Source organism: Nerophis lumbriciformis, linkage group LG30, assembly GCF_033978685.3.
Source record: "Nerophis lumbriciformis linkage group LG30, RoL_Nlum_v2.1, whole genome shotgun sequence".
Lineage (NCBI taxonomy): Eukaryota > Metazoa > Chordata > Actinopteri > Syngnathiformes > Syngnathidae > Nerophis > Nerophis lumbriciformis.
Window position 1 is genome coordinate 2,861,654 of NC_084577.2, and position 27,764 is coordinate 2,889,417.

Here is a 27,764-nt window from a genome sequence, read left to right on the forward strand (position 1 = left end):
TGCACAACCCTGATACACACCCATTAGTTTTGCATGACCAGCCTTCAAAAATGCATACGTTTCTCCATAAATTCACAGTCTAGGAGCCTAATTTAGATATATAACAAGTTCAACAAAGCCATTAGTGTTTAAGAGCTCTGGATGACATTGCCAGGTGTCAACATCTGTTCCTCAGCAGGTGCCAACACTTCAAAAACATCTTCCTCTCTCGCTCAATCAGACCTGGAGAGAACTAACTACCGTCGAGATGTTTGTGTGTCAGTGTAAGCCTTACACACTTCTGCAATGAGCTCACCTCGCCCCCTTTTTTACCGCACGTGCTCCTCTGCAGCTGCAGTTACATCATGAAAAGTGAGTAGGCGGACATCTGTGATACATATTGGGACATAGTTCTTACTAGGGTTGTACGGTATACCGGTACTAGTATAGTACCGAGATACTAATGAAGCACATTCGGTACTATACCGCCTCTAAAATGTACCGGTCGTCACGCCGTTACTGAATGTAAACAAATGCCATGGGTGGATCTACACTGTAATGATACCAAGTACAGGAGCGTATCTAGTTGAAACTATGATTACATCGATATTTTTTTGGCATCACAAAATCTTTTTTTTTTTTTTTTTTTAATTTATATTATGTTTATAAACAAAGGAAATAAGTCCCTGGACACATGGGGACTTTGAATATGACCAATGTATGATATGGTTAGAGCAGCCCTGGGCAAATTAAGGCCCGTTAAGCTTTTCAATCTGGCCCGCCGGACATTCCCAAATATATTTTTTAGATGTTTAAGATGGAAAGTGTAGCTGCCATTATGATGTGCAGTCATGTTTTCTAACTACCGTAAATCTTGAATTATACAAAGTATTTCAATGGTTGGAATCTGCACTTTTGCATGATATTTTAGTGACTAGTGTTGTCCTGATACCAATATTATTTTGATAATTTTCGGTACCTTTTGATACTTTTCTAAATGAAGGGGATTGGAAAAAATTGCATTATTGGCTTTATTTTAACAAAAAAAATCTTAGGGTGTAATACCCGTATACCGTACAACCCTACTAGTGACTATGGTAATCTACGTCACAGAAGGTCAGACGAGGCACCAAGCAGTGTGGGTGGGGAGCGTTTCCACAGAGTGGTTCCAAAGCGGCCAGCCTGAAATGTGGGTGTCAGGGACAGACGTGGAAGGAGATTTTTACAAGAAAGTTCTAAAGCTTAGTGATATATCACATATATCAGATTGTAGATTTTTTGTTTTTTTTATCCTTCACGTTCATATTTTGCTGTGTTTGTTGCATTTTTGTTGCATTTGGCTTGATTGTAAAATATGTCGATTGAGAAGGGGTGTGACGTTCATATGTTGTCAATATTCAGGGTTTTATCATTCATAGAAACCATTCCGTTTTTTAAAGGGGAACATTATCACAATTTCAGAATTCTTAAAACCATTAAAAATCAGTTCACAGTGGCTTATTATATTTTTCTAAGTTTTTTTCAAAATTTTACCCATCACGCAATATCCCTAAAAAAAGCTTCAAAGTGCCTGATATTAACCACCCGTCCATTTTCCTGTGACGTCACATAGTGAAGCCAACACAAACGAACATGGCGGAAAGAACAGCAAGCTATAGCGACATTAGCTCGGATTTAGACTCGGATTTCAGCGGCTTAAGCGATTCAACAGATTACGAATGTATTGAAACGGATGGTTGTAGTGTGGAGGCAGGTAGCGAAAACGAAATTGAAGAAGAAACTGAAGCTATTGAGCCATATTGGTTTGAACCGTATGCAAGCGAAACCGACGAAAACGACACGACAGCCAGCGACACGGGAGAAAGCGAGGACGAATTTGGCGATCGCCTTCTAACCAACGATTGGTATGTGTTTGTTTGGCATTAAAGGAAACTAACAACTATGAACTAGGTTTACAGCATATGAAATACATTTGGCAACAACATGCACTTTGAGAGTGCAGACAGCCCAATTTTCATCAATTAATATATTCTGTAGACATACCCTCATGTCAGCAGGCCAGGGAAGCTAGGGTCGATATTCTTCTCTTGATCATCTTCGGGACGGTGTGAGCCAAGACATCCAGGGGGTTTAGCTCGCTCGTCTGCGGGAACAAACTGCCGCCATTGCTTGCCGTGCTACCGAGGGCCTTTGTCCCTGAATTGCTCACACACTCCGGCAGATTCAATGGGGGTCTGGCGGCAGATTTCTTTGACTTTATCGTTGGAAATGCATCTGCTTTGAGTGTCGCAGGATATCCACACATTCTTGCAATCTCTGTCGTAGCATAGCTTTCGTCGGTAAAGTGTGCGGAACAAAGATCCAATTTCTTGCCACTTTCGCATCTTTGGGCCACTGGTGCAACTTGAATCCGTTCCTGTTCGTGTTGTTACACCCTCCAACAACACACCGACGAGGCATGATGTCTCTAAGGTACGGAAAACAGTCGAAAAAACGGAAAATAACAGAGCTGATTTGACTCGGTGTTTGGGAAAATGGCGGATTGCTTCCCGATGGGACGCCACGTTGTGACGTCATCGCTCCGAGAGCGAATATTAGAAAGGCGTTTAATTTGCCAAAATTCACCCATTTAGAGTTCGGAAATCGGTTAAAAAATATATGGTCTTTTTTCTGCAACATCAAGGTATATATTGATGCTTACATAGGTCTGGTGATAATGTTCCCCTTTAAGGCGGTCTGTCATAACGTTTTTAGCATTCAATCAGACTTTATTGTGAGGTTTTGTATTAGTGTTCCTAAAAATAGATATACAGGCCCCCAGACACATATTTTTCTCTAAATTTGGCCCCCGAGGCAAAATAATTGCCCAGGCCTGGGTTAAAGTGTCCGCCATGAGATCAGTAGGTCGTGAGTTTAAACCCCGGCCGAGTCATACCAAAGACTATGAACATGGGACACATTACCTTCCTGCTTGGCACTCAGCATCAAGGGTTGGAATTGGGGGTTAAATCAGCAAAATGATTGCCGAGCACGGCCACCGCTGCTGCTCACTGCTCCCCTCACCCCCTAGGGGGTGAAACAAGGGGATGGGTCAAATGCAAAGGGTAATTTCACCACACCTAGTGTGTGTGTGACCTACAGTGGTACTTCAACTTCAATCCTGTAACGACTTGGTATTGGATTGATACCCAAATTTGTGATATCATCCAAAATTAATGTAAAGTATCAAACAACAGAAGAATAAGTGATAATTAAATTTTAACAGAAGTGTAGATAGAACATGTTAAAATAGAAAGAAAGCAGATATTAACAGTAAATAAACAAGTGGATTAATAATACATTTTTACAGCATGTCCCTCATAATGTTAACAAAATAAGAGAGTGATAAATTACACAATATGTTACTGCATATGCCCATCCATCCATCTTCTTTCGCTTATCCGAGGTCGGGTTGCGGGGGCAGCAGCCTAAGCAGGGAAGCCCAGACTTCCCTCTCCCCAGCCACTTCGTCCAGCTCTTCCTGTGGGACCCCGAGGCGTTCCCAGGCCAGCCGGGAGACATAGTCTTCCCAACGTGTCCTGGGTCTTCCCCGCGGCCTCCTACCGGTCGGACGTGCCCTAAACACCTCCCTAGGGAGGTGTTCGGGTGGCATCCTGACCAGATGCCCAAACCCCCTAATCTGGCTCCTCTCGATGTGGAGGAGCAGCGGCTTTACTTTGAGCTCCTCCCGGATGGCAGAGCTTCTCACCCTATCTCTAAGGGAGAGCCCCGCCACCCGGCGGAGGAAACTCATTTCGGCCGCTTGTACCCGTGATCTTGTCCTTTCGGTCATAACCCAAAGCTCATGACCATAGGTGAGGATGGGAACGTAGATCGACCGGTAAATTGAGAGCTTTGCCTTCCGGCTCAGCTCCTTCTTCACCACAACGGATCGATACAGCGTCCGCATTACTGAAGACGCCACGCCGATCCGCCTGTCGATCTCACGATCCACTCTTCCCCCACTCGTGAACAAGACTCCGAGGTATTTGAACTCCTCCACTTGGGGCAAGATCTCCTCCCCAACCCGGAGATGGCACTCCACCCTTTTCCGGGCGAGAACCATGGACTCGGGCTTGGAGGTGCTGATTCTCAATCCCAGTCGCTTCACACTCAGCTGCGAACCGATCCAGTGAGAGCTGAAGGTCCTGGCCAGATGAAGCCATCAGGACCACATCATGGGTTACTGCATATGTCAGCAGCTAAATTAGGAGCCTTTGTTTGCTTACTTACTGATAAAAGACAAGTTGTCTTATATGTTCACTATTATATATAATTTAAGGACAAAATTGCAATAAGAAACATATGTTTAATGTACCCTAAAATTTGTTGGGAAAATAAAGCCAATAATGCAATTTTTTGTGGTCCCCTTTTATTTAAAAAAGTACCAAAAAGTATTGAAATACATTTTGGCACCGGTACGGGTACCAACACACTGGTATCGGGACAACACTAGTTCTTACAAATAAACGATCCTACTGACAAACCCAAGGAACAGAAAGCCGATGCGGTACAGAGCAACAGTCTGAGGCAGAGTTGATGCTTTAATTCTAATGACCCTATACGTTAGCTCGAATGTCACACAGAAGAGCACACAGCTCTGCCAAACTGTAATAAAAACGTTAGCTGGAAGGAGTTGTAGAGCCGTATGTCTTGTGGCAGGAATGGTGTCCTTTTAGTCGAGCCGGGCAGAGACAGCAGCCTGCCACCGAGCATTCTACTCTGCCTGATTGTTGTGTTGTGTAGTAAGGGCTTGTCACTGTCCAAGACGGACAGCAGGTTACAGAGGGTCCTTTTCTCTGCAACAGATGTCAAAGGTTCTGGCTCTGCTCCAGTAACAAAGCCAGCTTTCCTCAACAGCTTGTCCAGGCAGGAGGCATCCCTCCCCCCACACGACGGAATAGAGGAGGACACTCGCAACGACAGTCTGATGCAATGTCTGCAGCAAAAGTCTTGTCCTTGCCATACAGGACAGTTTGTTAATTGGATCTACATGACGTCACGCTCGGCTCATTAAACATGGCCATTTAGCCTTTCTTGAAGAAAATCGCCCTATGCTTGTATAATTTTTCGGCTGTATGGAAGGATACACGCTTCTTCAGAGTACCTCGATAGCTGTGACGTGCGGTGAGGTTCATGGCTGGTGAGGCACTGACTTCATCACAGTCAGATTTACAAACATATGAACCCTAAAGAGTATCTTATTCACCATTTGATTGGCAGCAGTTAGCGGGTTATGTTTAAAAGCTCATACCAGCATTCTTCCCTGCTTGGCACTCAGCATCAAGGGTTGGAATTGGGGGTTAAATCACCAAAAATGATTCCCGGGCGCGGCGCCGCTGCTGCCCACTGCTCCCCTCACCTCCCAGGGGGTGATCAAGGGGATGGGTCAAATGCAGAGGACAAATTTCACCACACCTAGTGTGTGTGACAATCATTGGTACTTTAACTTAACTTGAACTTTACACATACAAACTGTAGCACACAAAAAAGCACATTTAATAAAAAAAACGTTATTATGGTCTTACCTTTACTTATAAATGAAGTCCATGTGCAGCTCTTTTGAATAAAAGCATCGATAACTTGTTTATAGAAGTCTTCCTTATCTTTCTTCAGTTTTAAAAGTCTCTCTGTCTCGATGGAGATCTTCCTTTGATTATTACCTCCTGCTTCGATTGAAAGTCCAGTTTAGAAACCTGTTTTGTTTTAGATATGTAATCCTCCATGTTAAAAGTCCAAGCAAGAGGAAAAAAAAAAGATCGCTGCTAACTGTTGCTGCTTGTTGTCACTTCTTCTGCAGCCGTGTAGTCGCAAGAATGATCTCTGGGATCACTAGCGCCCTCTACCACCAGGAGGCGGGATTACTGCGAGCCTCAGCCAGTGCGTCTTCGCAGCAGTTTTATGATCGCTCAGCACAAGAAATACGTTACACACATACAGTTGTTGACAAAATACACTGTACATTATATACCTCAGCTAACTAAACTATGGAAATGTATAATATAATTCATATAGCAATACGGTCTCACTGCACAGCAGGCCAGCAGTTAGCCGAGTCATTGCGCAATCCATGGTGAGGCTCAACTCAGTGACGTGCCTCAACTGGCTGTCTCTTCTCGGTATTTGAACGGCAAATGTGAAAATTCAGCGATTTTGAATAAAAATAATCTAAAACTGGTGAAGTTAAATGGAAAATAGCTTTATAGTATAATCACTGGATACATATAACAATTTAATTTTTTTTTTTTTCTTTTTACATTTTTTGTCTTTCCATGATGGCAGGTGAGACCCCGCCTCACCTGCCTCTAGTGACTGCACGTCACTGAATTTGGCCCATGTGCCACCCCTCTTCAAAGTTCAGTGAAATTGATGAAATATTGATTCTCACCCCTTACATGTACTGTCCTTGCCTGTGGAAATGGCTATTAAGGAATTGGTATACAAATGGTGGAGATGCAACTAACGATTAATTCAATGTTCAACGATTATGTTTTTGATTAGTCACATGATTATTGCTTATATGATCCGCTTGAGCCCACGACTTGATTCTTTTCTCATTTTCAAACCCTATTACAGTATTGGTGAATTGTAACAATAGAAACAAATTGCTAGGGAATTCATGGTTTAACTTTTTCATACAAATAACTACATTGGAGGGCAGCACGGTGGAACAGGGCGAAGTACAAAGTACAGTACGAAGGTCCTGGGTTCGAACCCTGGGCTCGGGATCTTTCTGTGTGGAGTTTGCATGTTTTCCCCGTGACTGCGTGGGTTCCCTCCGGGTAGTCCAGGCTTCCTCCCACCTCCAAAGACATGCACCTAAATTGGCCCTAGTTAAAGTTAAAGTTAAAGTATCACTGATAGTCACACACACACTAGGTGTGGTGAAATTACCCTCTGCACTTGACCCATCCCTTTGTTCCACCCCCTGGGAGGTGAGTAGAGCAGTGAGCAGCAGCGGTGGCTGCGCTTGGGTATCATTTTGGTGATTTAACCCCCAATTGCAACCCGGGCGATATGGCCTTTTAATATACACGATATATATCGGTAGGTTGTGGGTTCAAACCCCGGCCGAGTCATACCAAAGACTATAAAAATGGGACCCATTACCTCCCTGCTTGGCACTCAGTATCAAGGGTTGGAATTGGGGGTTAAATCACCAAAAATGATTCCCGGGCGTGGCCACCGCTGCTGCCCACTGCTCCCCTCACCTCCCAGGGGGTGATCAAGGGTGATGGGTTAAATGCAGAGAATAATTTTGCCACACCTAGTGTGTGTGTGACAATCATTGGTACTTTAACTTTAACTTTAACTTTATATATCTCAATATTTTGCCTTAGCCTTGAATCAACACTTGATGCATATAATCACAGCAGTACGATGATTCTATGTGTCTACATTAAAACATTATTCTTCATACTGCATTAATATATGCTACTTTTAAACTTTCATGCAGAGAAGGAAATCACAACTAAAAAAATCAAAAAAAATTTCATACGGTGTTGATCTGGAAATGTTTGCCTCGGCATTTTGATGGTGTGGACGTGTGGCACCAAACGGAGATGTTGACGTGCGGAGTAAGCCCTCTTCATTGTCTAGCGGGTGACTTTTCAAATGATGCTACATATTAGCTGTGTAGCCGAGTGTCCTGGGTTCGCCTATACAGTGTACTTATCTAATAAAATAATAAACGGGAGACATTAGAGCAGGTTCGGTAGCCACCACTTCTTTAATGTCAACATCACACACCTCCTTCAACAACCACACACCCTACGTCACAGCCCTACGGCAACAACTATGGAGGGACAAAACTCCTCCTCCTTACCTAACACACTCCGGTAACTTGGGACACCCTGAACTGTTTGTTACAGCAGTAATGCTACTTTTTATAGCAACGCTTTTGCCCCACACTTGACAAATCACGGTTGTCTGTTCGACATATTCCCACTTGAAGCCAAACCACCGCCAGACGATGGACCCCCTGCTGTTTTTCTTGGGAATTAATAATTATTCCCCCATTTGTTACCAGATTCGCACCTTCTTTCTCTTGTATTACCCCTCGCACCACTCCGCTAGCATCACAGCTAACGTTAGCCATGCTGCTACCTCTCTGCTCGGGGAGGGCGTATACGTATGTGGCGTATGACGTGACAGTATGTGACGTGTGTAAGAAGGTACGCTTGCTGTCTGTGAGAAGGAGAGACCGGAAAGAGCGAGGTGAGCCTGTAGTGTAATGCCAGCAGCTAAAAGCAACTGCGTGAGAACATATACTCGAATATCACGATATAGTCATTTCTATATCGCACAGAGACAAACCCGCGATATATCACGTGTATCGTTATATCGCCCAGCCCTACTTTGGTATGACTCGGCCGGGGTTTGAACTCAAGACCTACCGATCGTGTGAATGTTGTCTGTCTATCTGTGTTGGCCCTGCGATGAGGTGGTGACTTGTCCAGGGTGTACCCCGCCTACTGCCCGAATCCAGCTGAGATAGGCTCCAGCAGCCCCCCGCCGCGACCCCAAAAGGGACAAGCGGTATAAAATGGATGGATGGATGGACTACATTGGAAAATAAGGACTAACCCCTGATTTCCACAGGATGCGGAATGACAGTAAAACGTAGCCTTACCGCAGTTCTGAACGGTGCATAAAATGATCCAATTCGTTTCCTCTTAAAATTCTCACAAACATGGTATTTATTCCCTTCTTCGGCAGTTATGTGCTATTTGTTTCGTTTTGTTTATCACCGACACTGCCGTATCGTCGGTCACTCCCCGCCACACACCGTTTGCAATTCCGCATTGTCGTGGCCTATTTAACTTCGCTAAGTTACTATTCAGGCATGGAAAAAGAACAACACCCCCACTGTCACAGTTCACCTTCACTTTGTCCGCGTGCTATTTTAACCAGTCCCCACGGCCAAATTGTCACTGCTGTGTCCTAACAGTGGGAACGGAGGGGAACCGAGCGAAAGCTAAAAAGAAAAGGAAGAATGGCAGGGATAAAGTTGCTCTTATCAGAAGTTGCCAGGAGCAATGTGCACACAAAGGTGCTCAGAAATCCAATTTAGCCTTAGCAGTTAGTTGAAGCGATATCAGTACAATTAGCCGTCACAGGTCACAGTGTGAGCCCAGCACCTTAAGTGATTTCCTCAAGTCCCCTCAGTGGAGCTGTAAGCGGATATAAAGTCCCAAAAAAAAAGACTAAACAGAAAAAAAGGATCGACTCAACTCCACAAGTGAACAACTTCTATCGACTTGCCTTCTATTATTTTCCGTTATCTTGTTGGGATTTTTTTGTGTGCTTTTAATTACTCCCAAGTGTGTGAGTGTTGTGCAAACATGTTGGGGAAACAGAACAGTTTAGAAGTGTCCCCGAATGGTTTCAAAGAGAAGTAAGTATTTTTTCTTCAGTTTTTGTTACGTGCGGTGGAGAAGAAGATGGCACTGAGGCAGGGACGTCCTTTAGCCTGAGGCGTATTTATTAATATACTAAAATTAAGTGTGTGATAAATCCAAATGTGTATGGTTTGACTAGCTGGAGTGTTTTACCGTACAATGTTAAAGGTGCGTGTTGTGAGAGGTGCGGAAGTCCAGAAGGGGGAAAGGCGAGTCTCGGAGGTCCATGGGCAAGCAAGAGGTCAGGGGCAGGAGTCTGTGTCCGGGCGAAAGGTCGAGATCCAGGGAGGCAGCAAGAAGACAGGAGGGAATCCGGGGATACGAGACACACAGCTCGAATCCAGGGAACGAAGAGGAACTGCAGGGTGACGACAGAGGACAGGATACAATGAGGACAAAGAAAGGGAAACACAGAGAGCAAGGAAGCAAATAGGCGAGGAGAGATGCGTAGGGCTTATTGTACGGAGACAAGGAGTTATGTTCTGGCACCGGAACGCAGGACACGCTGGCTTAAGAAGGCAGGGGAGCTCGCATCAGCGTCAGGTGTGTTGATTGTAGATTGGAGATGTGCTCAGGAATGCGCAGCGGCATGCGCTTGCGCTATGGCAGTTTTTCCACTTACAGATGATGTATTATCAACACTTCATTTCATGTGGTCTAGATCAGTGTTCCTCAACCATCGGGCCAATTGTTTGGCCGCAGAAAATATGTTTCTCAGCTGTGGAAGGTATGGGCCGCAGCAGGACTCAGTTGTAGTACACTTTTCTACCACTTGTGGCAGTAATGACATTATTAAAGGCATACTAAAATGCGATTTTCTTTTTCAAACGGGGATAGCAGGTCCATTCTATGTGTCATACTTGATCATTTCGCGATATTGCCATATTTTTGCTGAAAGGATTTCGTAGAGAACATCGGCGATAAAGTTCGCAACTTTTGGTCGCTGATAAAAAAGCCTTGCCTGTACCGGAAGTAGCAGACGATATGCGCGTGACGTCACAGGTTCTGGAGCTCCTCACATCTGCACATTGTTTACAATCATGGCCACCAGCAGCGAGAGCGATTTGGACCGAGAAAGCGACGATTTCCCCATTAATTTGAATGTAAACAATGAAACTGCAGTCGGCCGCAATACACCGCTTCCCACCTACAGCTTTCTTCTTTGCTGTCTCCATTGTTCATTGAACAACTTGCAAAAGATTCACCAACACAGATGTCCAGAATACTGTGGAATTGTGCGATGAAAACAGACGACTTAATAGCTGGCCACCATGCTGTCCCAAAATGTCCTATACAATCCGTGACGTCACATGCTGACGTCATCATACCGAGATGTTTTCAGCAGGATATTTTGCGCAAAATTTAAAATTGCATTTTAGTAAGCTAGCCTGGCCGTATTGGCATGTGTTGCAATGTTAAGATTTCATCATTGATATACAGTGTTGGGTTAGTTACTGAAAACCAGTAACTAGTTACAGTTACTAGTTACTTTATTTCAAAAGTAACTCAGTTACTAACTCAGTTACTTACACCAAAAAGTAATGCGTTACTGTGAAAAGTAACTATTTAGTTACTTCTTCTACTTTTCTTTTTTTTTTAAAGCTCCCGTTAATGCCCTTTTAGCCTTCATTTCAGTACTGTTATTGCACTGGAGAATAATACAATCTGTTGATCAACTTGACATGCATTTGCATCACTGAACTCTGCTAAGCAATGTGCTCTACATACAACACACAAAGACACAAATATGTTTCAAAGGGCCAATTTATTTCAGGCCAGAACAAATTGACAAAACTATTTTAAATAGCTGCAACATAACATACATAAGTAACAAACAACATAATAACACTAACACTAACACTAACACTAACACTAACACTAACCACGTTAAACCCAGATTCCGAACTAACAAAGGTATTAACTCATTTTCTCTTTCTATGCCACATCAATATGGAATGCACTCCCAACAGGTGTAAAATAAAGGGCATCTCTATCCTCCTTCAAAACCGCACTAAAAGAACACCTCCAGGCAACTACAACCCTAAACTAACACCCTCCCTTCCACATAATACCTCTTCAGATTGTAAATAATCAAATGTAGACACTTTTTTTCAGCAGGATCTACCCCGACTTAACAAGTTGAAAAACGTATTCGGGTGTTACCATTTAGTGGTCAATTGTACGGAATATGTACTGTACTGTGCAACCTACTAATAAAAGTTTCAAACAATCAATCAATCAACAACATAGCTGTAAACCTGGCTTCACCTAAGGAAGGCACACGTGACATACACAACGCCTAACCAGGCAGATTTGAATTGTTGTTTTGGGCAGTAGACGGGATCTTTGATCCAAGACACAACTTACATTTACCGTATTTTCCGCACTATAAGGCGCACCTAAAAACCACACATTTTCTCAAAAGCTGACAGTGCGCCTTATAACCCGGTGCGCTTTATTACGATTCATTTTCATAAAGTTTCGATCTCGCAACTTCGGTAAACAGCCGCCATCTTTTTTCCCGGTAGAACAGGAAGCGCTTCTTCTTCTACGCAAGCAACCGCCAAGGAAAGCACCCGCCCCCATAGAACAGGAAGCGCTTCTTCTTCTACTGTAAGCAACCACCCGCCCCCGGAAGAAGAAGAAAAAACGCGCGGATATCACCGTACGTTTCATTTCCTGTTTACATCTGTAAAGACCACAAAATGGCTCCTACTAAGCGACAAGGATCCGGTTCATAAAAAGACGCAATCTCTCCATCCGCACACGGATTACTACCGTATTTCACAGCAACTGATATTCCTGTGAACCGCACTGTGGAACGGGAGCACGTACGGTGAATATTCGCACCACAGGGAATGAGAAGTCATCCTTCACTGTGGTTCTAGCTTGCCATGCTAACTTCCACCCATGGTGATATTCAAAAGGAAGACCTTGCCAAAAGAGACCTTTCCAGCCGGCGTCATCATAAAAGCTAACTCGAAGGGATGGATGGATGAAGAAAAGATGAGCGAGTGGTTAAGGGAAGTTTACGCGAAGAGGCCGGGTGGCTTTTTTCACACAGCTCCGTCCATGTTGATATACGACTCTATGCGCGCCCACATCACAGATGGTGTCAAAAAACAAGTGAAGCACACAAATACAACACTCGCCGTCATTCCGGGTGGATTAACCAAAGAACTCCAACCGCTGGATATTGGTGTCAACAGGGCATTCAAATCACGACTGCGAACGGCGTGGGAACAATGGATGACCGAAGGCGAACACACCTTCACTAAGACGGGCAGACAGCGCCGGACGACATACGCCAACATTTGCCAGTGGATCGTAAATGCCTGGGCAGATATTTCGGTCACAACTGTGGTCCGAGCTTTCCGGAAGGCAGGATTCACAGAACTACTGGACAACAACAGCGACACTGACTCCGATGACTTCGACGAGACGGAACCGGCCATTTTGGATCCCACGCTTGCGCAACTTTTCAATTCGGACACCGAAGACGAAGAATTCGAAGGATTTACGAATGAAGAATAACTTCAGAAAGTGAGCGCTATGTTTATTTTGTGTGTTGTGACATTAACGTTCGAGCAACATTATGTTGCTATTGCTCTACACCATTTTGAATTTTACTATGTTTGTGATTGCACATTTGCGTACATTTTGGGACAGAGTTGTTAGAACGCTGGTTTTCAATATATTATTAAAGTTTGACTGAACTATCTGACTGTTTTTTTGACATTCCCTTTAGCGCAGCGTAGGCGCGGCTTATAATCCGGGGCGGCTTATTGGTGGACAAAGTTATGAAATATGTAATTCATTGAAGGTGCGGCTAATAATCCGGTGCGCCTTATAGTGCGGAAAATACGGTAACTAAAATGTTATTTTCTTTGTGCTCGACAAAAGAAAAGAAGTGAGAATATCTCATACTTGCCAACCCTCCCGAATTTCAGTGCCTCTCCCCGGGACAACCATTCTCCAAATTTCTCTCGATTTCCAGCCGGACTTAAGGCACACCCCCTCCAGGTCCGTGCGGATCTGAGTGAGGACAGCCTGTCGTCACGTCCGCTTGGCCAACCAAAAAGTAACCACAGAACACTAGTGTTCTGTGGTTACTTTTTGGTTGGCCAACGGTTTACGTTGTATTGCGCACCCGCCTCCCCTCCCCTTCCCACACCCAGACACACACATACTAGTGATGGGATCGGCAGTTCTTTTGACTGTACTGAATCACTCGAATCAGTTCCTTAAATTGATAAGTTCAAAAAATTCGTTCACCGAATCCCACCCCCCCACACCCCCAAATAAAAATAAAAAAAATAGGAGGGGGGTGGCGTGCGTAGTACAGTACAGTGCAGACATTCGCGGGAGAAGCAGCAAATAGGGTGAACGCGAGTCCCTACACAGCTCTGTGCATGCAGTACACCAGGCAGTGAGTGACTGACAGCGCCACAGTCAGCACAGTTCAGTACGTGAACCTGAATCACTTCTGCAGCAGCAGTTCTGTGTGCAGGTTGGCGAATCATGAGTCAGTCAGTAACAACTTCCCCAGCGGCAGATCTCGGTGTGTGTCAGTTCGCAAACGACACAAGCCCTCAGCACCCAATGAACGACGCGCACAGTGACTGAACGAGAGCCTCAATGTGACGTCCTCCTCCGCGACACAGTCAGTTCTCTGTGTCAGTAGGTTCGCGAGTCCTGATTCTGTCGTTCACTGAGTGATTCATGTCGTTAATCCGCGCTGAACGAATCGTTCGCTCAGTCCCTCCCCCCGCCCCGATGATGAGTAGCTGGCTGCGTCGTTCGCCGACGTCGTGGGTTCAGTGAGTCACAGAATGCGCCAATTCCACTCATACCGGCATTGTTGCGGCGGAGCTCAACTGAACTGAGAAAGGAACGAATCAGTTCATGAAGTGATTCGGTTCAGTACGTTCACTCAAAAGATTTGTTCGTTTGAACGAATCGTTCACGAATGACACAACATTAACACACACAGAGAGCGCAGAGGAAGAATCAGAAGCACGTCACTGCTTCGCTGCAATAAAACTCACTCAGATCTTCTATTTCTAGCCGATACTACATAGAAAATAACTTTATTTGTAACACGTTAGTCCCAACACTGTTGATATATAAACTATCAGACTGCGTGGTCGGTAGTAGTGGGTTTCAGTAGGCCTTTAAACAAGGGCAAAAATTATGACTAAGTGATAGAGCTGTATTATAATGTGCACTTACATTTTACTGACAGTATATTAAAAAACATAATATTATTATTTATTATCAATTTAGTTAGAATGTATTTACTTTAGCACAGCGTAATTGTATGTACATTTATATTTCATCAGTTTTATGAGTCTCTTATTCAGCAGTATATTTGATTGGTATTTATTTTTGTAATCAGCCTGATCTAATCTTTAGTGATAATATTTGTGATTAACACATGGTTTCATATGTTTTGACAAGGTTTATCCTGTTTGTGAGTAGGTTAGATATGATTTTTAAAAATGGTTGAAAGCAACACTAAGATTCCTAACTCGGTGTTAATATTTTATTGCCCCCCTATAATGGAAAAGATGGGCCTCGAGGTCAAAAAAGTTAAGAACCCCTGGTCTAGAAAATGTGTATTGGATATGTTTTGGTGTGAATGTTACTTCACAGCCACATTTATAATCCAGTTCTTGCATCTGTCTGCAAGTGCTTTGTGTTTAAAGGCATTCTCTTTAGATTGCAAATTAAACCCTCTATGCCCCCCCAAAAATCTGCATGTTTGAATATATACTGTATCTTGAAGACGACCAAAAACGAGCAAAAATAAAACTTCAGGTATACAGTATATAGATGCACCGGTCACAACAGTAGGTACACCTGTCCACTCTCAAATCCAGGGGTAGGGAACCTATGGCTCTAGAGCCAGATGTGGCTCTTTTGATGACTGCATCTGGCTCTCAGATAAATCCTAGCTGACATTGCTTAACACGATAAGTAATGAATAATTCCGCTGGTCATCACAGTGTTAAAAATAACCACGTATCAACCAGACTACAAAGCCATCAGCAAAACCATACAGCACCAGAAGTTGCATTAATGGTAAGAAGTATTTTATTTATTATTGGTTACCTTCAGAATAACTGTTATTAAAAAGAAAAAGAGACTTATTATCCCGTACTTTTCGGAGTATAAGTCGCTCCGGAGTATAAGTCGCATTTAGTAGGGAAATTTATTTGATAAAACCCAACACCAAGAATAGACATTTGAAAGGCAATTTAAAATAAATAAAGAATAGTGAACAACAGGCTGAATAAGTGTACGTTATATGACGCATAAATAACCAACTGAGAACGTGCCTGGTATGTTAACGTAACATATTATGGTAAGAGTCAGTCAAATAACTGTAATATATAGAACATGCTATACGTTTACCAAACAATCTGTCACTCCTAATTGCTAAATCCCATGAAATCTTATACGTCTAGTCTCTTACGTGAATGAGCTAAATAATATTATTTGATATTTTACGGTAATGTGTTAATAATTTCACACATAAGTCGCTCCGGAGTATAAGTCGCACCCCCGGCCAAACTAGGAAAAAACTTATAATACAAAAAATACGGTACTCTAAAAATGTTGGTCTTACTTAAAAATGCACGCATTTAGTTGTAGTCAGAGTAAAAGAATATTATATGGCTCTCACGGAAATACATTTTAAAATATTTGGCTTTCATGGCCTTTCAATACATGTGAGATCCGCCCGGAGTTCCTTAAGGCTCTGGATACTGTAGGGCTGTCTTGGTTGACAAGACTCTGCAGCATCGCGTGGACATCGGGGGCAGTACCTCTGGATTGGCAGACCGGGGTGGTGGTTCCTCTCTTTAAAAAGGGGAACCGGAGGGTGTGTTCTAACTATCGTGGGATCACACTCCTCAGCCTTCCCGGTAAGGTCTATTCAGGTGTACTGGAGAGGAGGCTACGCCGGATAGTTGAACCTCGGATTCAGGAGGAACAGTGTGGTTTTCGTCCTGGTCGTGGAACTGTGGACCAGCTCTATACTCTCGGCAGGGTCCTTGAGGGTGCATGGGAGTTTGCCCAACCAGTCTACATGTGCTTTGTGGACTTGGAGAAGGCATTCGACCGTGTCCCTCGGGAAGTCCTGTGGGGAGTGCTCAGAGAGTATGGGGTTTCGGACTGTCTGATTGTGGCGGTCCGCTCCCTGTATGATCAGTGTCAGAGCTTGGTTCGCATTGCCGGCAGTAAGTCGGACACGTTTCCGGTGAGGGTTGGACTCCGCCAAGGCTGCCCTTTGTCACCGATTCTGTTCATAACTTTTATGGACAGAATTTCTAGGCGCAGTCAAGGCGTTGAGGGGATCCGGTTTGGTGGCTGCAGGATTAGGTCTCTGCTTTTTGCAGATGATTTGGTCCTGATGGCTTCATCTGGCCAGGATCTTCAGCTCTCACTGGATCGGTTCGCAGCTGAGTGTGAAGCGACTGGGATGAGAATCAGCACCTCCAAGTCCGAGTCCATGGTTCTCGCCCGGAAAAGGGTGGAGTGCCATCTCCGGGTTGGGGAGGAGATCTTGCCCCAAGTGGAGGAGTTCAAGTACCTCGGAGTCTTGTTCACGAGTGAGGGAAGAGTGGATCGTGAGATCGACAGGCGGATCGGTGCGGCGTCTTCAGTAATGCGGACGCTGTATCGATCCGTTGTGGTGAAGAAGGAGCTGAGCCGGAAGGCAAAGCTCTCAATTTACCGGTCGATCTACGTTCCCATCCTCACCTATGGTCATGAGCTTTGGGTTATGACCGAAAGGACAAGATCACGGGTACAAGCGGCCGAAATGAGTTTCCTCCGCCGGGTGGCGGGGCTCTCCCTTAGAGATAGGGTGAGAAGCTCTGTCATCCGGGGGGAGCTCAAAGTAAAGCCGCTGCTCCTCCGCATCGAGAGGAGCCAGATGAGGTGGTTCGGGCATCTGGTCAGGATGCCACCCGAGCGCCTCCCTAAGGAGGTGTTTAGGGCATGTCCGACCGGTAGGAGGCCACGAGGAAGACCCAGGACACGTTGGGAAGACTATGTCTCCCGGCTGGCCTGGGAACGCCTCGGGATCCCCCGGGAGGAGCTGGACGAAGTGGCTGGGGAGAGGGAAGTCTGGGCTTCCCTGCTTAGGCTGCTGCCCCCGCGACCCGACCTCGGATAAGCGGAAGAAGATGGATGGATGGATGGGCTTTCATGGCTCTCTCAGCCAAAAAGGTTCCCGACCCCAGCTCTAATCAAAACCGAGCTGCATAAAAAAAAAGCTGCTTTTACCAGCATTTATGTCATTTATGTCACTGCATGTTGCATGTTGGTGTCATTGTGCGCATCCCACTGTTAGATGAAAATAATACTTGTTGTGTTGTGGTCCCTCAAACCAAGAATAAATGTTGTAATGGCTAATTCAATTACGGCTAATACGATTTTGTATTGGCCCATTTTGACCAAACAGCCCTAGGGTGAGATGCAGTGGACAAATAAATACGCACATATTTATTTTGTAGACATTAAAGCAGGCGGAGGGCATGAATAGAGAAGGAATGACGCCTGAGGCTGCAGGCAGCAGCCATGACGTTGTCACAGCCTTAGATAAAGAAAGAGGAGACTGGCAGACAGCATAAATTAGAAATCCTCAAATAAGTATGTCCACCACACTGTGACATCACACTGTATCCAGTGTTAAAAAAGACTGCGAAACACAGCAGTCAGAGGCATCCAAAGCTCACGCCCAAATGCATGAACCTTATGATTTGAGGCTTTGATATTGTTTAACACAGTGTTTCTCAACTAATGGGTCTGGAACCCCAGAGGATTCTATTATTTGTGTCTACACTCTAGTATTCATGTTAGAACAATACACACGTCTGCAGCTAGGTGGAAGCAGTGTGTATTAGTTATCAGAGCTGTGTATAACGAGAGTATGGCCAACTGGGTTTCGAAGTTGATACCAAACACGATACAAAACAATTTTTTTTATTTGTTTTGTCATAAAAAAATACAATCGTGTGTGCTTACGGACTGTATCCCTGCAGACTGTATTGATCTATATTGATATATAATGTAGGAACCATAAATATTAATAACGGAAAGAAACAACCCTTTTGTGTGAATGAGTGTGAATGAGTGTAAATGGGGGAGGGAGGTTTTTTGGGTTGCTGCACTAATTGTAAGTGTATCTTGTGTTTTTTATGTTGATTTACAAACCCCGTTTCCATATGAGTTGGGAAATTGTGTTAGATGTAAATATAAACGGAATACAATGATTTGCAAATCATATTCAACCCATATTCAGTTGAATATGCTACAAAGACAACATATTTGATGTTCAAACTGAAAAACTTTTTTTTTTTTTTTTTTGCAAATAATCATTAACTTTAGAATTTGATGCCAGCAACACGTGACAAAGAAGTTGGGAAAGGTGGCAATAAATACTGATAAAGTTGAGGAATGTTCATCAAACACTTATTTGGAACATCCCACAGGTGAACAGGCAAATTGGGAACAGGTGGGTGCCATGATTGGGTATAAAAGTAGATTCCATGAAATGCTCAGTCATTCACAAACAAGGATGGGGCGAGGGTCACCACTTTGTCAACAAATGCGTGAGCAAATTGTTGAACAGTTTAAGAAAAACCTTTCTCAACCAGCTATTGCAAGGAATTTAGGGATTTCACCATCTCCGGTCCGTAATATTATCAAAGGGTTCAGAGAATCTGGAGAAATCACTGCACGTAAGCAGCTAAGCCCGTGACCTTCGATCCCTCAGGCTGTACTGCATCAACAAGCAACATCAGTGTGTAAAGGATATCACCACATGGGTTCAGGAACACTTCAGAAACCCACTGTCAGTAACTACAGTCGGTCGCTATATCTGTAAGGGCAAGTTAAAACTCTCCTATGCAAGGCGGAAACCGTTTATCAACAACACCCAGAAACGGCGTCGGCTTCGCTGGGCCTGAGCTCATCTAAGATGGACTGATACAAAGTGGAAAAGTGTTCTGTGGTCTGACGAGTCCACATTTCAAATTGTTTTTGGAACCTGTGGACGTTGTGTCCTCCGGACCAAAGATGAAAAGAACCATCCGGATTGTTATAGGCGCAAAGTTGAAAAGCCAGCATCTGTGATGGTATGGGGGTGTATTAGTGCCCAAGACATGGGTAACTTACACATCTGTGAAGGCGCCATTAATGCTGAAAGGTACATACAGGTTTTGGAGCAACATATGTTGCCATTCAAGCAACGTTATCATGGACGCCCCTGCTTATTTCAGCAAGACAATGCCAAGCCACGTGTTACATCAACGTGGCTTCATAGTAAAAGAGTGCGGGTACTAGACTGGCCTGCCTGTAGTCCAGACCTGTCTCCCATTGAAAATGTGTGGCACATTATGAAACTTAAACTATCACAACGGAGACCCCCGGACTGTTGAACAACTTAAGCTGTACATCAAGCAAGAATGGGAAAGAATTCCACCTGAGAAGCTTAAAAAAATGTGTCTCCTCAGTTCACAAAGGTTTACTGAGTGTTGTTAAAAGAAAAGGTGATGTAACACAGTGGTGAACATGCCCTTTCCCAAATACTTTGGCACGTGTTGCAGCCATGAAATTCTAACCACCGCGGCCCGGTGGTTGGGGACCACTGCATTAAACAATGTAACAAGGTTTTCCAAAATAAATCAACTCAAGTTATGGAAAAAAATGCCAACATGGCACTACCATATTTATTATTGAAGTCACAAAGTGCATTATTTTTTTTAACATGCCTCAAAACAGCAGATTGGAATTTGGGACATGAGGAGGTTGAGGTGGGCGGGGTTGGGGGGACGGGTTTGAGGTGTGTGTGGCGGAGGGTAGCGGGGGGTGTATATTGTAGCATCCCGGAAGAGTTAGTGCTGCAAGGGGTTCTGGGTATTTGTTCTGTTGTGTGTATGTTGTGTTACGGTGCGGATGTTCTCCCGAAATGTGTTTGTCATTTTTGTTTGGTGTGGGTTCACAGTTTGGCGCATATTTGCAACAGTGTTAAAGTTGTTTATACGGCCACCCTCCGTGTGGCCTGTATGGCTGTTGACCAAATATGTCTTGCATTCACTTGTGTGTGTAAAAAGCCGTAGATATTATGTGATTGGGCCGGCACGCACAGGCAGTGCCTTGAAGGCACGCCCCCAATATTGTTGTCTGGGTGGAAATTGGGAGAAATTCGGGAGAATGGTTGTCCCGGGAGATTTTCGGGAGGGGCACTGAAATTCGGGAGTCTCCCGGGAAAATCGAGAGGGTTGGCAAGTATGACTGGGAGACGCAACTGCTCTGTACTTCTCCCTACATCCGTGTACTATTCCGTACAGCGGCGTTTTAAAAAGTCATACATTTTACTTTTTGAAACCGATACCGATAATTTCCGATATTACATTTTAAAGCATTTCTCTAGTCAAAAGCCCATTGCGTGCCTACGGGGCGCCATGTTTGGTCCCAACTTTGAAACGGAGTTGGCCATACTCTCTCTATACACAGCTCTATTATTTATAGCTCATTTGTTGTGTTTTACTTTTGTAGTTGTATGTAGAAATGGTGCCACTGAAGCTCATATTGTCTATGGTATCTTATCCTGTTCTATCCTTACTACTCAGTTGCAGTAGTGAGTACACAGCAACACGTGTACAAAGCTGAGGAGATGAAGAAGTTTGTGGCAGGAGTTAAAAAGAAAAAAGGAGGCGGTGTGACAATAAACAGTACAACAAAACATACATAGTTGTTTTAACTCCAGTAGGAAATGAGGAAAAAACTTGTGTTTGTTTTGTGCCATTCTACTACCCTTTTGCAGCATTTTATCTCTGTGAGGTTGTTTTTTTTATTGCAGCAACAGTTAAAAAACAACTGAGTACAGATCCCAGCCTAACATTGAGCAAGAGTTAAGAGTAGCAACAATACGTTTGGAGCCTAGGATTGAAAATAATATTCTCCTTTTTGTGTTGTTATAGATTATCTGTGCATCTGGCACAGTGATGGCACATTGCATTGAAGTTGAATGTGTTCATATCCCAGTGACGTGCGGTGAGGTTGATGACTGGTGAGGCACTGAGTTCATCACAGTCAGATTTACAAACATATGAACGCTAAAGAGTATTTTAGTCACCATTTGATTGGCAGCAGTTAACGGGTTATGTTTAAAAGCTCATACCTGCACTCTTCCCTGCTTGGCACTCAGCATCAAGGGTTGGAATTGGGGGTTAAATCACCAAAATTTATTCCTGGGCGCAGCGCCGCTGCTGCCCACTGCTCCCCACTGCTCCCCTCACCTCCCAGGAGGGTGAAGAGGAAGATGGGTCGAATGCAGAGGACAAATTTCACCACACCTAGTGTGTGTGTGACAATCATTGGTACTTTAACTTAACTTTAACTTTACACATACAAACTGTAGCACACAAAAAAGCACATTTAATAAAAAAAAAAAACTTATTATGGTCTTACCTTTACTTATAAGTGCGGGAACAGTAGTGTTCGTGTTGGAGGAGTTGTGAATGAATGCAATATGAAATCCGTGCTGCAGTCTGCAGGTGTACCTAATGTTGTGTCCCTGCAGTCGTTCACGGCTCGTCCGGCGCGAGCAATGTTGTTTTTGCACTTTTTGGCTTCTTGTTAAGTGACTTTTTTTGGGTGGATTCGGTCTTGCACGTGGAGGGTTTGGGTGTGGGCTTTGGTTGGTGTGGCGCTCCCGTCGGGGGGTGCACTCTTCGCGGGGGTGCATTAACCGGCACCAGGAGGCGGGATTACTGCGAGCCTCACACAGTGCGTCTTCGCAGCAGTTTTATGATCGCTCAGCACAAGAAATACGTTACACACATACAGTTGTTGAGAAAATACACTGTACATTATATACCTCAGCTAACTAAACTATGGAAATGTATAATATAATTCATATAGCAATACGGTCTCACTGCACAGCAGGCCAGCAGTTAGCCGAGTCCACAATCCATGTTGAGGTACAACTGAGTGACGTGCCTCAACTGGCTGCTGATCACCGCACCGTCTCTTCTCAGTATTTGAACGGCAAATGTGAAAATTCAGCGATTTTGAATAAAAATAATCGAAAACTGGTGAAGTTAAATGGAAAATAACTTAATAGTATAATCACTGAATACATATAACAATTTAATTAATTTGTTTTCTTTTTACATTTTTTTTCTTTCCATGATGGCAGGTGAGGCTGGGCCTCACCTGCCTCTAGTGACCGCACGTCACTGTCATATCCATCCATCCATTTTCTACTGCTTGTCCCTCCCGGGGTCATGAGGGTCGGAGGCATTTAAAAGTTAAAGTTAAAGTACCACTGATTGTCACACACAAACTAGGTGTGGCGAAATTATTCTCTGCATTTGACCCATCACCCTTGATCATTTAGTAACACAGACAATTTATGTGAAATAAATGAGGAAGAATTAGAAAAGGTTAATTGGGTTTCTGAAAATAAAAATGCTTAAACTGATGTAGAGTAGTTGACAGTGGGTCTGATTTACTAATATCCTAATATGACACGCACAACGTGTACCTTTTTAAAAAAAAAAAAAAATCATATAAACTCAGTAAATACATCCCTGGACACAAGAGGACTTTGAATATGACCAATGTACGATTCTGTAACTACTTGGTATCGGATCGATACCTAAATTTGTGGTATCATCCAAAACTAATGTAAGGTATTAAACAACAGAAGAATTAGAGATTATTACATTTTAATAGAAGTGTAGATAAAACATGTTAAAACGGAAAATAAGCAGATATTAACAGTAAATTAACAAGTGGATTAGTTATCCCATTTTTACAGCTTGTCCTTTATAATTTTGACAAAATAATAGAATGGAAAATGACACAATATGTTACTGCAAATGTCAGCAGACAAATTAGGAGCTTTTGTTTGTTTACTTACTAATAAAAGACAAGTTGTCTTGTAAATTCACTATATATATATATATATATATATATATATATATATATATATATATATATATATATATATATCATATATGGCTTTGAAGGCTACAATGAAACAGGTTTTTTTTTAAATTGTATTCATACTTTTCTTTTCAATATACATAATATTGTTATTTTTAGGTGTGTAATTAATAATGTGTAATTTGATTTACGTATTACATAGTGTTATGAACGTGTCTGTTACTATATTATACAAAACCCAAAACTAGTGAAGTTGGCATATTGTGTGAATGGTAAATACAAACAGAATACAATGATTTGCAAATTATTTTCAACCTATATTTAATTGAATAGACTGCAAAGACAAGATACTTAACGTTAGAACTGGTAAACGTTGATATTTTTTTTTACAAATATCAGCTAATTTAGAATTTGATGCCTGAAAATAAAAATAAAAAAAGCTGGCACAAGTGGCAAAAAAAACAGAGAAATTTGAGGAATGCTCATCAAACACTTATTTGGAACATACCACAGGTGAACAGGCTAATTGAGAACAGGTGGGTGCCATGACTGGGTATAAAAGCAGATAAATAGATACTGTATTAACATAGGTTGATTGGCAACACTAGATTGGCCCTAGTGTGTGAATGTTGTCTGTCCATCTGTGTTGGCCCTGTGATGAGGTGGCGACTTGTCCAGGGTGTACCTCGCCTTCCGCCCGAGTGCAGCTGGGATAGGCTCCAACACCCCCCGCGACCCAAAAAGGGACAAGCGGTAGAAAATGGATGGATGGATGGATGTATTAGCACGTTTTCAATCTGAATTTAATTTAGGGGGATTGCACGAAAATGATTTCCCATATGGGGGCTGTGACAGAAAATAATTGCAAAGCACCAGTTGGACACTCGTTGAAGGATCCAAGATTGAGTTAGAAAAGTGGAAAATCATCATAACAATGTATTAAGTTACATAGTAATGTTGCATTATTTAATAATGTAATACATTTTTGCCTCTTTATATAAATAAATATGACGGATTTTGTAATTTTGCTGCATAAACAACATGCAATTGGTCATATTTGTAGTGGTGTTTTTATTGTTTGTGTCACATAAAGTAAAGAATTAACATAACAAAAGTTGTGTCTGTTGCTTGCAATCTCATTATCCATTATAAAATCAATACATTTACAGTTGGTTTAGGTTCGACAAATGAAACATCCTACAAGATTCCTAAAATAAATTCTAAGTTTTTTCTAATTAAGACCTCAAATTTCATGGTTTATTACATAATGCACCAAATTGTGCCATTTTATTAGAAAACAAACTACAGCGCCTACATTTTGTGTTAAAGTTTAGAGCATAATACTACCACCACCATGCTTGACGGTAGGTCTGGTGTTCCTGGGATTAAAGACCTCACCTTTTCTCCTCCAAACACGTTGCTGGATATTGTGGCCAAACAGCTCAATTTTTGTTTCATCTGACACCACATGGACAAAGATAAAACCTTCTGGAGGAAAGTTCTGTGGTCAGATATGCAAAACTTTATTAAAAAAATGTGTCAATGTTTATTACAAAATTCGTCCAAGATTTTGTTACAAAATGCGGTGTTTTCGTATTACATAATGAGGTAAACGTTTATTACATAATACACCCTTTGCACATAATGCATGGTTACAGTCCCCTTCCATGGACCTCTGAAAACAGTTTGTTGTATGATGAGCCCAAATTTATGGGCTGATTTCTTTTTTCATTGCAAGATCAATTTCATGTCCTCGGAAACGACACAAATAAAACTCAATAACATCGCAAAGATCTGCATCAGATGAGCAAATTGTGTAGTATATTTGGGTTTTTTACAGAATATATATATATGTATCGACGTGAACCGAGGGAGTGGGAGGATGTTTTGATCAGGATTTATGTTATGCTTGATAGAGGTAAATATTACGATGCATTATTTTTGACAGTGTTTTACAGGGCGTATGTGAGTACACAGTGAGGGAACAATGATTTGATCCCCCTGCTGATTTTGTGAGTTTGCACAGGAGTTTTCTTTCTCGAATGTGTGAAAGGGACTTTTTATGTCCTGTCATACCTTTTTGACACACTCATTTTCCACCTGACTGTGATTCACTTCCTCTCGTCTCCAGGGGAGATCTGCGCTTTCAACATCCACGGGTTGGATGCTCCATTCGAGGCAGTGGTGCTGAACGGCACTTCGGGGGAGGGCCAGCTGAGGGCCCGCGGCTTGGTGGACTGTGAGCTGCAGAAGGAGTACACCTTCATCATTCAGGCTCATGACTGCGGTTCAGGACCAAGGGGCACGGAGGGCAAAAAGTCCCACAAGTGAGTAACATATATAGTTTGGTATATAGTCAAGAGAATGTCAAGGATGCACAGTATTGAAGGGGTTCGTATGGCTTCTCACGGGTGAATCATTTTGCAATGCAGTCTGCTGAAATAATGGAAAGTGCCATTCGATATAGCAACTGATGCTGGGGTCAAAGTTGGAATTGCCACAAAACACATTTTAAGATAGTCAACACTCTACTGTCGTCTGGCAGCTAAAGTGGATAGCGCACCCCCCAATTCATCACAATTCATATGATGAAATCCCCTTCCTATTGTACTGAAGTTCTTTCTACACCGTTTGCCATTAAAATCACTGGTTAATTGCAAATATAAAAATATGCATTTCTTAACCAATATAGGTCAGTAGAATACAGTGAATGTAATGAATAATGTTATTGGGGCGGCATGGTGTAGTGGGTAGAGCAACCGTGCCAGAAACCTGAGGGTTGCAGGTTCGCTCCCCGCCTCTTACCATCCAAAAATCACTGCCGTTGTGTCCTTGGGCGGGACCACTTGTCCTTATTTTTTTAATAAAATAATAGAATGGAAAATGACACAATATGTTACTGCATATGTCAGCCTTTGTTTGTTTACTTACTACTAAAAGACAAGTTGTCTTGTATGTTCACTATTATATTTAAGGACAAAGTTGCAACAAGAAACATTTGTTTAATGTACCTTAAGATTTTTTGTTAAAATAAAGCCAATAATGCCATTTACCGAAAAGTACCGAAAAGTATCTGAATCATTTTGGTACCGGTACCAAAATATTGGTATCGGGACAACACTACTAAAGTGTTTACGATACATTTTTCTGTTGACCGCCACAAATAAATTTGACCTGCTCATAAACACATTAAATGGGACTTTCTTACTCCATACATTGGGTGGCAGTATGCATAATTACACTTTTTAACATTTAATATGCACCTGGTTTGCCAGAAAATTAGAAGAAGGAGCAGGATGGATTAATTCTGTCAATGTAGTTGCAATATTTAGCGAGTATTTAGACTCTTATAGAAACAACAACATTATTTTACAGCATTCATTGCAATTACTTGCGTCATGGCGAGCTATGCAAATTAAACGATGGTGTCCTTTACCCCCCCCCCCCCCCCCAATTAACAACACCAACAGATTGCAGTCTTGCAGGAAAACTCTACTATACAAAGCCAAAGCCATTTATCAACAACACCCAGAAACACAGCTGGCTCTGCTGGGCCCGAGCTCATCTAAGATAGACTGATGCAAAGCGGAAAAGTGTTCTGTGGTCGGACGAGTCCACATTTCAAATAGTTTTTGGAAACTGTGGACATTGTGTCCTCCGGACCAAAGAGGAAAAGAACCATCCGGACTGTTATAGGCGCACATTTCAAAAGCCAGCATCTGTGATGGTATGGTATTAGTGCCCAGGACATGGGTAACTTAGACATCTGTGAAGGCGCCATTAATACTGAAAGGTACATACAGGTTTTGGAGCAACATATGTTGCCATCCAAGCAACGTCACCTACTCAGTGGCCTAGTGGTTAGAGTGTCCGCCCTGAGATAGGTTGTGAGTTCAAACCCCGGCCGAGTCATACCAAAGACTATAAAAATGGGACCCATTACCTCCCTGCTTGGCACTCAGCATCAAGGGTTGGAATTGGGGGTTAAATCACCAAAATATTTATTTATATATATTTATTTATTTTAGATATATATTTATATATTATTTATGTTTATATATATTTATTTATTTATACATGCACCTTATTGCTTTGTTATTCTGCACTACCATGAGCTTATGTAACGAAATTTTGTTCTTATCTGTGCTGTAAAGTTCAAATTTGAATGACAATAAAAAGTAAGTCTAAGTCTAAGTCTAAGTCTAGTCTAAAAATGATTCCCGGACGCGGCAACCGGTGCTGCCCACTGCTCCCCTCACCTCCCAGGGGATGGTTCAAATGCAGAGGACACATTTCATGATTGTGTGTGTGTGTGACAATCATTGGTACTTTAACTTTAACTTTAACTTAACGTTATCATGGACGCCCCTGCTTATT

At 42.8% G+C, this 27,764-nt stretch overlaps 1 protein-coding gene across 1 annotated transcript in view; it reads left to right on the plus strand.

Moving 5' to 3' along the window:
* LOC133572578 (calsyntenin-2-like) overlaps positions 1-27,764 on the plus strand; it is an 839,649-nt gene that overhangs the window by 496,627 nt on the left and 315,258 nt on the right. Inside the window, exon 3 of the mRNA XM_061925391.2 lies at positions 25,519-25,714. Within this exon, the coding sequence (XP_061781375.2) occupies positions 25,519-25,714 (196 nt within the window). The remainder of the gene's footprint in view (positions 1-25,518; positions 25,715-27,764) is intronic.